Here is a 14477-nt window from a genome sequence, read left to right as displayed (position 1 = left end):
AGTAGTTTTATGACGAGCAAGCACAGAGCACGGATACAGGAAGTGAGTCTAATACAGCTAGAGCATTAAATCATAGGCAAACCTTGAGTGATACGCTGTTTCTGTGGTATTAAGAAAGGGAAAAGAAGACGTACGCAAAAAAGATGCAGAGAGAAGAAACATTACAACTTTTTTCCAGAAGGAATGTCAGTTTGAAGAAGTTCATTGTGTTTTTCCTTTGGTTTATAACAGGCAAGTGTTGAGTTTCTTCATACGGTTAGTTGGCATGTTCTGCTGTACTCCAGCTAAAACTATTTCAAACAGCATTTTGCAATATTTATTTTATAATTACAGACTTTTATTTATAGAGAAGTTAATTTGTCATGCCACTGGACTATTTAAGATGAACCTAGTGAAGATAAAAAGTGCCTTTGAAAGAAATGGTGACTAGTTAGAAAAATACTGCATTTTACCTTATACAGTCATATTGATTTTGACTTGATCTTGATTTTTTTAAAAAGTCCAAGCGCATGTTTTGAGTTTCCTATGTTTTTTTAGTTTTTTTTACTGATACTTAAAAGAAATGGTGTATAGCATGTGTATGTAAATATGATTATTTGTCATTAACATTGACAAATAAGTCAAACTAAAGTTGAACTTTTCTTTGCGCAGGTCCTGAATGCACAACAGGATCAGTAAACAGAAAGTTAACGGTTCAGACTGGAGGATCCGTCATTATTCCATGTTATTATGACAGAAAATACACAGAACACAAGAAATACTGGTGCTTTCATGCAAAATCAGCATATAATTACTGCTCTATTCTGGCATATGCTAATGAAACCAAAGGAAAAGTGTCTGTAATCGATCATCCAGATCAGAGTTTCTTTACTGTGACTATGAGAAACCTGCAGCATGAAGACACTGGATCTTACTGGTGTGTTGAGGAGACTGAAGGAATATTTCAAGTGGATGAAACAGAGCAGCTTCATCTCACAGTTCAATCAGGTATGAGATGAGTTTCACATTCAGATGAATAATTATGATCCTGATTCCTAATAAATCACAAATGTCTCATGTCTGTGTGTTCAGCTCCTGATGTGTATGTGAAGAGCAGCAGTGTATCTGGACATGAAGGTGATAATGTCAGTGTCCAGTGTTTCTACACTTCTGGATATCAGAATAAACTCAAGCAGTGGTGCAGATATAAAGATCAGAGCTGTTACACTGAGAAGAGGACTGACACATCCCAGAATCCATCAGTCCAGATCAGTGATGATGGGAGAAGCTCCTTCACTGTGTTGATGACTGGACTGAGACTCAGTGATTCTGGATGGTACTTCTGCTCTGCTGGAGATCTCCAGGTTTCTGTTCAACTCATGGTCACTGGTAAAACTCATTCACTAATCAAATCTTTATAGGTTTTCCTGCTGGACAATTAAGATGATAAGACTAAAAAATGTTTGCATCTTTTTCTGTGTTCAGTTCCTGATGTCTCTCTTGAAGATCCACATGTTCCTGTTCTCACTGTCACTGCACCAAAACCAGGTAATGCAGACTCTTACTGGTGGTTATGATAAATTCATAATAAATAATTGTATTATTTTATTCTTTTGTTCTTTGACAGCAGTTGTGACCACATAAATATTTGAGAGCAACCAGTTAGATAAGGAAAATATTAATTAGGATTTATATTTTCTATCATGGCCTGATTAAATTATTATAAATGTATTGGTAACACTTTCAATACTCCACTTTAGACATTCTAACTTTGCAACTACATGTCAGCTATAGCAATCATCATTAGAGTGTTAGTAGACTGTCTGCTTAATATCCACTAACACTTTATTTTTCCCCAACAGACGTTCTACTGACTATAAATAACTTTGCAACTACATGTCAACTTATTCTACTCACCCTAACCCTAATCATAACCCTTACCACAGTCTGCTAGTACTAAGTGTTAGTCGACAAGTTGCAAAGTTACTCATAGTTAGTAGAATGTCTAAAGTGGATTATCGAAATAAGTGCAACTAATTTATTCACATAACAGTTGAATTCTTTCTATTTCTAAACATTTTGTCTATTTTTTGCATGTGTTGTTGTCTTTTCTTTTCTTTTCCAAAACCAGGTAATATAAGTGCATCAAATAATAATAATTTTTTTGCTTTATTCCCATTTTTAAAAAACTGTTTTTCATTTCTGACAGCAACTGTAAGCACAGACACCGAGAGGAGCATGTTAGTATTAACATGGTTTCATTATTCAAATTGATTGAAATACAGTATGAGCAATGTAAAAAAAAAAAGAAAAAAAAGTGATTTAAATCTACATGATGTGTCTTGTTTAGCACTTATATGTTTATCTTTGTGCTGTTGTCATATCTTTCTATATCCTCTCTTTCAGATGGCACGTGATGGAGCGTTTCTGTCAGTCACAGAATTAGAGATCAGACTATTATTCTCCACATTGAGCAGAAGGACTTTTGTCTGTCGATAAATAACAGGTTTTGTGAAACTCATTAGATTTGTATTTGTTACTGTCAAGGTTAGCAGTTAGAAGACTTTAGTTCTGCAGTAGGAAGTGTTCATTGCAGTATATTTTGGCCAGGAACCCCCCATGCAGACAGGAAGTGCTGGTCTGATTGACATATAAAGTGACCAACCACAGTTCAGTTTGTTTTTAAGTGTCATTTAGGGGCGGGATTATCATAAACCAGTTACTGCAATAATTAAATAGTGGCATGACAGACTATAGAAAATAATAAAGCAGTTTATAATAAGTTAATAATAAAGCAGTTTCTAGTTTACTGACTTTAACTAAACTCTGGTGGAACTAACCTTGTGAATATAGTTAATCTAGTGCACCTGTGTGGACTTCAGGTGGACTAAAAAAAAAACTAAAAAAAACAGTGGCTTTAGTCCCAGCTTTACACAATTTCTGCCTGTCTTGCCCTTTTGTGTGCAGTTGTCTGAGACTGACGCTTTCCACCTTATTGTGCATTGCGGAATAATCTGTTTTCTGATTGTGCAAGACTTATTAGCCGCTAAATAACTATAAGAATGACAAAGTGCAGTAAACAGTAAAACTCTTTGTGCTATAAATCAGTGCATTTATGATTACAATAATAAAGTAATATGATAACAGTTTGAAATGTAAAGCAGCATTGGCTATTTTAGTACAGCTAAAATGACTATGACACCCATAAGCTTCACACATTCAATTTACAAATGGCTGCGCACTTCCATTTAACACACAGGGATACGGTTGGGTTCGCTGCAGGACTCCAAATGAACACAGTATGAATTTTGTATGTTAATCTAGAGAGACATTTAGCAGAACCAGTGTAACTGCAAAGTGTGTGTTTCTGTCACAACTTTCACATTTTGTAAATGTTAAGATAAAATGGTCTTTAAATAACTTTTATAGAATGGTCTTTTAACATTATTTGATATGCATTTTCATGAAAAAACTATATAGACGTTATTGGAACGTCTTCATGATTGTTTTTATTTGAACGTTCTCATAACAGTGTGTGAATGTTTTGAGAACAACATTTTCAGAACATCCGTATGATGTTATTTGTACTTGATGAATTTTTGCATATAATGCTGACAGAAAATGTCCTTGGAACAGCATTCTTGTAATGTCCTTATAATGTTATTGATATTTGATATTCTTAGAATATTGAAAATACATTTTCAATTTCAATATTATGTTTTAAGTAAAATAAGGTTAAGAGAATGTTGTACTAACATTACCTTTTAAATAATTTTCCAATCACACAGAATGATTTTAGAAATATTACAAATCACTTTTCCCACAAAGTTTTCAGAACATAAATCCGTCAGCTGGTGATTCCTGTGTATTTGACACACTGTATTTGTTCCCGCTAAAATTGTACTCTTTCCTGTCAATTCTCCTAATAAATCCCGATGTCAGTTACATCTGTAATGGTCATAAGTAGAACTGGATGAAATGTCAGTATTTGGAGATTTAATTGTCATTAGTTCATGTTGTGTTTGGTTAATCGATCATCATGTGTTACACACATATCTCTCATTTTGAATCTGCAAGATAAACTGGGTTGTGTAGCATCATGAAAGTTAATATGCACAGACATAAACAAAACTACACAACTTAGACTTTTAGTTGATAAACTATGTGACTTTTAATACCTGCAAAAGATGCATTACTACCTGTGACATAGACATGCATGCATGCATGCAAAGAAAAATTTAGCTTGGTAACATTTTACAGTAACGTTCAGTTCATTACAATTAGTTAATGCATTACTGTAAGAGTGATTTTTTTTTAAATGTATTGTTTGTTTTTTATTAAGGTTTATTTGATGAATATAAATTTGTTCGTAGTTAATTCATTTTTGTTTGTAATAAATTAATGTTAATTTACACAACTTTATTCATTCTTAGAAACCTGAAGTATTACCTATCACAAATTGAAACTTTGATACTTTTGATAACTGATACTGAACCCCCATCAAACAATGGAAGAAATATTGATTGCACTGTATTTTATGAATATGTACAGTCTGTTCACCCCTTCTCCACGAGGTCCAAGACATGTAAGGGCATTTCCTCCTCTGTCTATGATAATATGAGTGCAGAAAGCAGAAGCTGAGCAGTTGTACTACTGAACTGCAGTGAACACCTCATACAGGACACATAAGCAGGAGCAATCGCAATGACCGCGTACCAGAAGACAAAAATATTCTACATTTCATTCGGGTTTTGGCTCACTTTAGGTGAATATTAAATGTTGTTCTGTTTTTGTTTCTAATATATCCTGTTTATGATTTTGTAATTACACATTGTATGCTCAGCTGTTCATGTTGCTTTTAATGTGTTTTTTTTTTTTTATGTGAAGATAGAACAAATGAAGAAGTTCTTTACTGTTAATCCTGGACATAATAACAGTGTGTGTTGTTGGTTTAGGTGTTGAATACTTCAGCGGTGGGTCAAATCACACCGTAACTGTTAAGACTGGAGGATCTGTCACCATCCCATGTCATTATGATGAGAAAAACCCACCGCAGAAGAAATACTGGTTCTCAGAAACCCCTCGTAATCGTACATACACAAACACAACAAAGGAGAATCTGTCAGTAATCGATCATCCTGATCAGAGTCTCTTTACTGTGACTATGAGAAACCTGCAGAACTCAACACATAATGGGGGTTATTATTGTGTTGTGGAGACTGATGGAAAACCGACTGTCACATATGAGCTTGATCTCCAGGTTCAGTCTGGTATGAGATTTTGTTATTATTTTAATCACATTCTAATGTCAAATTCTCTGACTTCACACATACTGTGTGTATTTAATAATCTCAAATGACTCTGTGTTCAGCTCCTAATGTGTCTGTGATGAGCAGCAGTGTATCTGGACATGAAGGTGATAATGTCAGTGTCCAGTGTTTCTACACTTCTGAATATCAGAATAAACTCAAACAGTGGTGCAGATATAAAGATCAGAGCTGTTACACTGAGAAGAGGACTGACACATCCCAGAATTCATCAGTCCAGATCAGTGATGATGGGAGAAGCTCCTTCACTGTGTTGATGACTGGACTGAGACTCAGTGATTCTGGATGGTACTTCTGCTCTGCTGGAGAGGCATTTAATCCTGTTCATCTCACTGTAACCGAGGCAGAACCAGGTAAAACATATTTAATACTGTATTTAAAAACTGAAAAGGTAAAACTCAATCAATAATTGTTATTTGGTTATTTTGACAGTAAGTGTGACCACAGACACCGGCACTGAGAAGGACAAGTAAGTCTTAACAAATTCTCATTATTGTGATTAATTCTTTAGCAACATCAAACCTTTGTGTCTTTAATGCTATAAAACAGTTATTCAAGTCATTCTTCTAACAAAATATTTTCTTTAATGTGTCTAAATTATACATAATCTAGAGATAAATGTTTAGTTGGAATATTTGATAGTGTGCTATTGTCTTTTATCTTTCAGATGGCGTTTCTGTCTTTCACACAACTAGTTTTCTCCACATTGACCAGAAAGATCAGATTATCAGAAAACGTACTCGGTTACTAACGTAACCTCGGTTCTCTCTAGAAAAGGGAACGAGTACTTGCGTAAGAATATCTTACGCTAGGGGAAAACCTCTTTTCCTCGAGATATTGAAGCCAAAAATTATCCTTAATTTTGCAATAATGTAAAACGCATTGCAGCAGCATGCAGACATGGGCGAGACAGCTCGCGCGCCCATTGGCTGCTCTGCGGCAACTGCACCAGCCTATCGATAGAGGCTCCTCATGACGTCAGAACCAATGAGGGCGCTTCGCGCCCAATACGTCATGTCCCGCCGAAATCGGGTGGGGCCAGGGCTATAAATACGGCCCAGAGAGGCTGGTTTGGTCAGTTTTTTTCATCGCTGAAGCGAATCAGAACATGACGCATGCACGGCAAGATACGCAAGTACTCGTTCCCTCTTCTAGAGAGAACCGAGGTTACGTTAGTAACCGAGTACGTTCTCTTACGAGAGGTCTCTCGTACTTGCGTAAGAATATCTTACGCTAGGGGAACACAATGTAAAACGCCGTGCGTGCTTGAGACATAACACTAACGTCCCAAGGGCAGGTGCCCGGGGCTCATACAGTGCTTAATCACAAGGGACTCACAGAGAATCCGGGAAGAGGGGCTAGAATAGCATCATTCCTGTAACATTGAGCTCTGATCAGAGCATATTATATCAAGTGTTCCACACAGCCAGGGCGAACTCAGCCTGGACTGGTAAATATGGGGGACTAACGTATTGCCCACAGAAGTATATAGGCGATCAGTGATCGACGCTCTAGCAGTTTCAGCATCCCGAGCCGATAGCATCGGGCGGGCAATACTGAAAAATTAAACCGAGAGCAACCTAGCTTGCAAAGCGGGAACCTCGAGGTTATAAAACCTTATAAATGTAGACGGGGAGGCCCAGCCTGCCGCCATACAGATATCTTGCAAGGCAATCCCACTGGACCAAGCCCACGACGAGGCCATGCCTCTTGTGGAGTGCGCTTTGACACCTATCGGGCATTGCAGGCCCTTGGATGTGTAAGCTAGCGCTATAGCATCAACTATCCATCTGGATAGACTCTGTTTTGATGCAGCTAGTCCCTTAGAACGTCCGCTGAACAAAACAAAGAGCTGCTCCGTCTGTCTGAAAACAGATGAGCGAGACACATAGGCTCTTAACGCCCTGACCGGGCAAAGGAAGCCTGCATCCCCTTCCTCTTCAGATACCGGCAGGGCCGACAGGGAGATAACCTGTGCCCTAAACGGTGTGTTGAGGGATTTAGGAACATATCCGTGCTTTGGTTTGAGTATGACTCTCGAGTCATTCGGCCCAAACTCCATACACGTCGCGCTCACTGAGAGCGCTTGCAAATCCCCTATGCGCTTCACTGAAGCGAGAGCCAGAAGAAACACTGTTTTGAAAGACAAGAGTTTCAGGTCTATTGACCGTATTGGCTCGAATGGGGCACCTTTCATGGCTTCCAGAACCGTGGAAAGGTCCCAAACGGGAACTGAGGGTGGTCTGGGAGGGTTCAGCCTCTTAGCTCCTCTAAGGAAGCGAATGACCAGATCGTTCCTTCCTAATGACTGGCCAAGCGGTGGTTCAGCGAACGCTGCTATGGCTGCCACATAAACTTTGAGCGTGGATGGGGTTCTGCCCTTATCCAGAAGCTCTTGTAAAAAGGAGAGAACCTCCGGCACCCCACAGCGTGAGGGTGAAGTGCCACTCGCTGTACACCAGCTAGTGAACACAGACCATTTTGAGGAATAGAGCCGCCTCGTAGATGGAGCTCTAGCCTGCGTGATCGTGTTTAACACTCCCGCTGGGAGGTTAACAGGTACCCGTTGATGGCCCACACATGTAGGGACCAAAGCTCCGGGCGAGGATGCCAGATCGAGCCGTTCGCCTGCGAGAGGAGATCCCTCCTCACTGGTATCGGCCACGGGGCGGTACTCGTCAGCTGCATCAGGACTGGAAACCAGACTTGGTTTGTCCAAAATGGGGCGACGAGTAGCACTGGGCATCCGCTCTCCCTGATTCGCTCTAACACCTGGGGTAGGAGCGTGACAGGGGGAAACGCATAGAGCGGGCAGCGGGGCCAGCGCATCCCTGCTCTTGGAGAAGAATTCCTGACAATGAGCGTTCTCTTGAGACGCAAATAGGTCTATTTCCGCTCTGCCAAATGTCCTCCATAGCATTTTGACTGTCTGTGGATGTAAAGACCATTCTCCTGTCGGCAGATTGTTTCTGGACAGTCTGTCTGGTCCCACATTCAGATGGCCGGGCACATGCGCTGCCCTGAGCGAGCGCAGATTGTGCTGAGCCCAGACCAGGAGGCGTTCCGTCAGCCTGTGAAGGATTCTGGATCTGATACCTCCTTGGTGATTTATATAAGCCACCACTGACATGTTGTCCGAACGGACCAAGACGTGGTGTCTTTTTATCTGAGGACAAAAGCGCATCAGCGCGTTGTCGACTGCCATCATTTCCAGGCAGTTTATATGCAGAAGCTTTTCCCGTTCTGACCACTGGCCAAATAACGGTCTGCCCTCGAGCAGCGCTCCCCATCCCAAGGTTGAGGCGTCCGTAGACACCACCTTCACACTCGAGGAAGTCCCCAGGCTTACACCTGACCGGTACCAGTCGGTCACTGTCCAAGGTTTCAGAGCTGCGACGCATTTCTGATCGACCTTGAGGCGCGCGAGACCGGAGGTCCAAGCTCTGCGCGGCGCGCGCTTTCAACCTATACTGCAGCGGGCACATGCGAAGCAGACCCAGCTGAAGCACTGAGGATGCTGAAGCCATGAGACCCAGCATCCTTTGAAGCTTTTTGAGCGGGACTAAATAAGCGCCGTGGCGAAAAATCTCTGTCATGCGCTGAATACTTAGTCTGCGCTGCGGCGACAGCTGTGCTGTCATAGACAGCGAGTCCAGATCTGTGCCCAGAAAAGATATTTTCTGACTGGGAGACAGTGAACTCTTTGCCCAATTGACTGTGAGACCTAAATTCTCGAGGTGATCGAGTAATATGGTCCTGTGTTCTATGAGCTCCGACTGTGATCGAGCTAGAACCAGCCAATCGTCCAAATAATTCAGCACTCGTATGCCTCGGAGCCTGAGGGGTGCGAGCGCTGCATCCATGCACATCGTGAATACGCGAGGTGCCAGGGATAGGCCAAATGGCAGGACTGTGTACTGATATGCCTGGCCCTCGAAGGCGAATCTCAAAATTCGCCTGTGACGTGACGCTATTTGTATTTGAAAATAAGCGTCTTTCAGATCTAACGACATGAACCAGTCCCCTTGGCAAATTTGCGAGAGGATTTTCTTGGTCGTGAGCATTCTGAACCGTCGTTTCAGAAGTGCTTTGTTTAGTCGTCTTAGATCTAAAAATGGGTCTGAGACCCCCGTCTTTTTTGGGTACCAGAAAATATCTGCTGTACATGCCCCCTTCGCTCTGAGCTTGTGATAGGGGTTCTATAGCCCCTTTGCTCAGTAACTTCGCTATTTCGGCCCGAAGTAGGTGTGCTACTTCCTTTTTCACCGTAGTATCGATTCGCGCCGCTCTGCGTTGCGGGCGTCGACCGAACTGTAGCGAATAGCCTCTTTCTATAATGTCTAGCACCCACTTCGAAACCCCGGGTAGCCTTGCCCATGCGTTTGCACGAATGGCTAGGGGTTGAATGCGAAGCGCGCTCTGGTCGCTCAGCGACAGAGGGGCTTCAGTGTGCTGCAACATAAGCGTCGCGCTTATGACATTTGAGGCAGGGGGCGCGCTGATAACAGCGGGCAGATTGCCCGCGCTCGACTCCTCTGCGGTGGTCAACCGAGAGGGGGAGGGCTGGGCGAGTCCCGTAAGACCTGTCATGTCTATGTGTGAATGTGGGCGTGGGATAGCGGGCACATTTACAACACTGAGAGCATTGTCTGCCTGAGCAGAGCGAATGCATGTTGGTTTCGTTTTGCAGAAACCTTGAGACATGCAGAACGTAGTGTTTGTGGGCACTGGGCAGTGGGCACATTTACCACATTTAATGCGCAATCGATCTGGGTCGATTTCATGTGCGCGAGCCCTGTGCGACGGGCTGTGTTCCTGTGTAGGAATGAGCACTGGGCAGTTGGCATTTCGTCTACACTCATAACACCATCGGCCGTGGCCGGAACACCAGGAAATACACTCTATGGGATTTATCTGGGTAGCCGTAAAGCGGCGTTTGTGTGCAGGCAAGCGGGCTGTGTCGCCGACTTGTTTACTGCAGAATACACTGGAACAGTCGCATTTACTGGAACTGAACGAGCGAGAAGTTGCCATAGAAACAGAGAGCCTCAACATGCTGGTGTTTGTCTGCAGGCGTGCGTGCATTACAACAGGCTCGCTCACTGCAGTATGACATTTCCAGTCGCCTGAACTTCAGTGGGGAATGAGAAATGTATGAGAAATAGAATTCGGCCCAGCCGCGGCGGGACATTTTAACGCTCTTTTCTCCTTTCGCCAGTGACGCACGGGAACCATAGAAACGGTGTTTGGGTGCAGGCGAGCGGGTTGTACAAGGCGCTCGTTGGCTGCAAAATGCACATCTGCAGTCGCCTTTCAGGGAACTGACAGAGCGAAGCATTGGAGGCATAATTAATCTGCCGTCAGACCGAGATTCGAACCCCGGTCTCTCGTGTGAAAAACCAAAAATTCCGCCACTGAGCCACAGGGGGGAACACAAAGGCTTTCAGATGCACGAGCATATAAGAGCGTCATGATTGACGCGTGAATGGGGCGCAGAGGCAGGGTAGCTTTCTTGTACGTAAAGAAAAACTAACCCCGACCGTCCGCTTCCAGCCTCCCCTGTGAACGGCGCATTTTGCGCGGCTCGAACAGAGGGAGAGAGAAAGCTAGCCCCGTGACCGTCCGCTCCTGACATCCCCTGTGAACGGCGCGGTTTGCGCGGCTCGAACAGAGGGAGAGCAGGTATCATCCTCCAAGCAGGCAAGGCAAGCGGGCGCACCGGCGAGCTTTGCGGGTTGGGGGGAAAAGGGGCGTCTTGAAAAAGACGTCCGGCTCTTTTAGTGCAATGAGAGTGTGTGTCGCGGCGGCGAACACACACACATACACAAAACACAGTAACAGAGAAAAGGATATGTACGCCGGAAAGCGTCAGCAGGAACGGCGACTGAAGGGGGCGAGTTGTCGACCGGCAGCTTCAGATGCAGAGTAATCCCGCTGGGTGCTTGTAATCAGACGGCGCGGCTTCCTCTCAGGATCCAGCGATGCGTGAGCCCGCTGAAGAGATAAAAAACTGACCAAACCAGCCTCTCTGGGCCGTATTTATAGCCCTGGCCCCACCCGATTTCGGCGGGACATGACGTATTGGGCGCGAAGCGCCCTCATTGGTTCTGACGTCATGAGGAGCCTCTATCGATAGGCTGGTGCAGTTGCCGCAGAGCAGCCAATGGGCGCGCGAGCTGTCTCGCCCATGTCTGCATGCTACTGCAATGCGTTTTACATTATTGCAAAATTAAGGATAATTTTTGGCTTCAATATCTCGAGGAAAAGAGGTTTTCCCCTAGCGTAAGATATTCTTACGCAAGTACGAGAGACCTCTCGTAAGAGAACTGCTGATTCTGCTTCTGCTTATACACTCAGTCAGCAGATTAAAGATCTGTGTGTAGAACCTACATTTTTGCTAAATGCCTTTTTTTTCTCACCATTTTTCTTCAAATGTATTTTTTCTTTTACCAAAAGCGACTTACTAACGAGGAACATACCAAATAAAACTATAAAAATAATAAATATGTTCTTTTTTCTCTCTCTCAATTTAGCCATCATCTTTTGTATCAATATGATATCAGACACATCACAGACAGTAATTTAATTTTAGTGGTTGCCAGTGACAGTATTTGCATCTGTCATCATGTTAACTAACCAACAACATACAGATAAAATATATTTGGTTTTTAATTCAGAAACATCAAAGCTAAATTAAAAATATTGCATATGAAAATATATGTTTTTTATATCTCAAAAATTTCAGCACAACACCAGAACAGACTGTTCCTGCTGTAAAGGTTCATGTCAAACTGACGTGATTGAAACCAGACTTCATTTACCCCAATGGAAAGCATGTTTAAACAGTTTAAATCGCTCCCTAGCCCCTATATAGTGCATTATGTGTCATTCGCCATATAGAACATAGTAAACGTGTGAACAAGTGGCCGATTTCAGCCACAGCTTCAGTGTCTTTTAAGATGTAGGGGGCGGGACTCTTCAGATTCTAGAGATCATTTGATTGGACAGAAAATCTGAAGAGAAGCTAAAGTGCAGAATGATGTCATCAAAATTTTTTCTCATATTGTTGGTAGACAGAGACTATATACATTTTAAATGCATATTTCTTCCAAATGTGAATTTAGGCATGGTTTTGAACACACAAGCTTATAAATAACATATTTATTCAAAAAAATTAATAATATTTATTCAATTATTATTTCAAATGCCCACTTTCCTCAGCTAATAATGAATATTTTACGCCATGTATCATGTCATCTGCCTATACAAGCCTTGTTGGATGTGTTCCCACTCATGGACGGTTATTCTCAACTAACATTGCAGACAATGTGTGAAATATGTGTGAACGTTTACAATAACAGAAGCGCTGAGAATACCCTTGTTTCTCCTTTTACCCAATCTGAGGCTGTGTCGTCATGCATTTGATCATTATACATACGATGAAAAGCATTTTTCCATTAATAACTTATGTACAGAAAAGTCTTCCATTGAAAAACTTTCACATCTTGCTTTCAAGTCATTTTAAATTCTGTAGATAAGTTTTTGTCACATATATTTATTTGCTTAAATGTCTTGACCACAAAACCGAGCAAAAACAACCAGTTTCTGAGGTGACACTCCAGTAGTCTTGTAAAATGAAAACTAGAGATAGAAACAGCTTTGACTGTTTTGACTTTTAATTTTAAATGTAAATGAATTATTTGAAGCTTCTCTCAACCAGGTGACACATTTGTAACTTGCCTTGCAACACTTACAGGGAGGCTGTTTGACACAAGCAACAAGAGAGAACGAATGCAGGAACTGAGAAAGACTGTAGAAATCTATGATGACTTTAGATTTTATGCACGTCTCCTTGAGTGAGAATCTGTTTCTGTAGTATTAACCTAAAACTTAAACTTGCATGGAAATGATGATGATAAAGAAAGAAGAAACATTGCAACTTTTTGACAGACAGACAGTCAGTTTGAAGAAGTTCATTGTATTTTTCCTTTGGCTCATAACAGGCAAGTGTTCTCTATTTGCTTACAATTCATTTTACTCATACAAGTAGTTAATATATCCTGCTGTATGACATGCATTTTGCTACTTCTTTTCTACATTTACTGATACATTAAAGTCAAACTGAAGTTGATTTTTTCTTTGCGCAGGTCCTGAATGCACAACAGGATCAGTAAACAGAAAGTTAACGGTTCAGACTGGAGGATCTGTCATTATTCCATGTTATTATGACAGGAAATACACAGAACACAAGAAATACTGGTGCTATCATGCAAAATCGTCATACTATTCCTGCTCTATTCTGGCATATGCTAATGAAACCAAAGGAAAAGTGTCTGTAATCGATCATCCAGATCAGAGTTTCTTTACTGTGACTATGAGAAACCTGCAGCATGAAGACACTGGATCTTACTGGTGTGTTGAGGAGATTGAAGGAATATTCCAAGTGGATGAATTTTCATGAACATGATGAACATTTTCCATTGAATTTTTTTGTTTGTTCAATATTATTATTGAATAATATAATTTAAAAAAGGGGTTTTCCTGAACAGACATTCTACTGACTATAAGTAACTTTGCAACTATGTCAACTTATTCTACTCCTTATAATCCTATAATCATAACCCTAAACATAGTCTACTAATACTCAAATGAGAGTTAGTTGACATGTACTTAAGTTACTAGTTAGTAGAATGTCTAAAGTGGACTATCGAAATAAAGTGTAACCAATTACTTATCTGTGTAATAGAGTTGAATTCATTGTTAAACATTTTGTCAATTTTTGCACGTGTTGTTGCCTTTTCTTTAGTTTTCCAAAACCAGGTAATATAATTGCATCAAATAATAAATAAAAATGTGCTTTATAAACAGTAAACATAGTTTACTATTTTTTTTATGTGCCCTAAATCTACATGATGTGTCTTGTTCAGCACTCAAATGTTCATCTTTTTGCTGTTTTCATATCTTTATATCTCTTCTCTCTTTCAGATGGCACATGATGGAGCATTTCTGTCAGTCACAGAATAAGAAATCAGACTACTCTCCACATTGACCTGAAGAAAATGGACTTTTGTATCTAGATAAATAACAGGTTTCGTGAGACTCATTAGATTTGTATTTGCTACTGTCAGCAGTCAGCAGACTTTTGTTTTGCGGTAGGAAGTCCTCATGGAC

The 14477-nt window shown here is 41.3% G+C and overlaps 2 protein-coding genes across 8 annotated transcripts in view; both read left to right on the top strand.

Annotated features, from left to right (window-relative positions):
• Positions 1–8: 8 nt before the first annotated feature.
• On the top strand, positions 9–4199 carry LOC309501168 (polymeric immunoglobulin receptor-like). Of its 4 annotated transcripts, none has more exons than XR_014206771.1 (6): positions 9–231; positions 652–987; positions 1072–1368; positions 1465–1527; positions 1607–2219; positions 2386–4199. XR_014206771.1 is itself a non-coding variant. In XM_082173230.1 (6 exons), the coding sequence occupies exons 1-6, from the start codon at positions 144–146 to the stop codon at positions 2423–2425; spliced, it is 855 nt and encodes a 284-aa protein (XP_082029356.1). In that variant the 5' UTR covers positions 9–143; the 3' UTR covers positions 2426–4199. The 4 variants fall into 4 exon arrangements, 3 of the variants coding, with proteins under 3 accessions (XP_082029356.1, XP_082029358.1, XP_082029357.1); XM_082173230.1 differs by having other exon boundaries at positions 2189–2219; XM_082173232.1 differs by lacking the exon at positions 1607–2219.
• Positions 4200–4491: 292 nt separating this feature from the next.
• The window catches only part of LOC309501118 (polymeric immunoglobulin receptor-like), a 29616-nt gene continuing 19630 nt past the window's right edge, over positions 4492–14477 (top strand). Inside the window, exons 1-2 of one of the 4 annotated variants that reach the window (XM_082173152.1) lie at positions 4492–4744; positions 4935–5249. In XM_082173152.1, coding sequence (XP_082029278.1) covers positions 4684–4744; positions 4935–5249 — 376 coding nt within the window. In that variant the 5' untranslated portion in view covers positions 4492–4683. Of the gene's footprint in view, positions 4758–4934; positions 5250–14477 lie in introns of all 4 variants that reach the window. The other 3 variants (XM_082173146.1, XM_082173141.1, XM_082173139.1) reach the window with 3 other exon arrangements.

Source organism: Leuciscus leuciscus, assembly GCF_965113295.1.
Source record: "Leuciscus leuciscus genome assembly, chromosome: 6".
NCBI lineage: Eukaryota > Metazoa > Chordata > Actinopteri > Cypriniformes > Leuciscidae > Leuciscus > Leuciscus leuciscus.
This window is presented reverse-complemented; position numbering and strand designations above follow the sequence as displayed.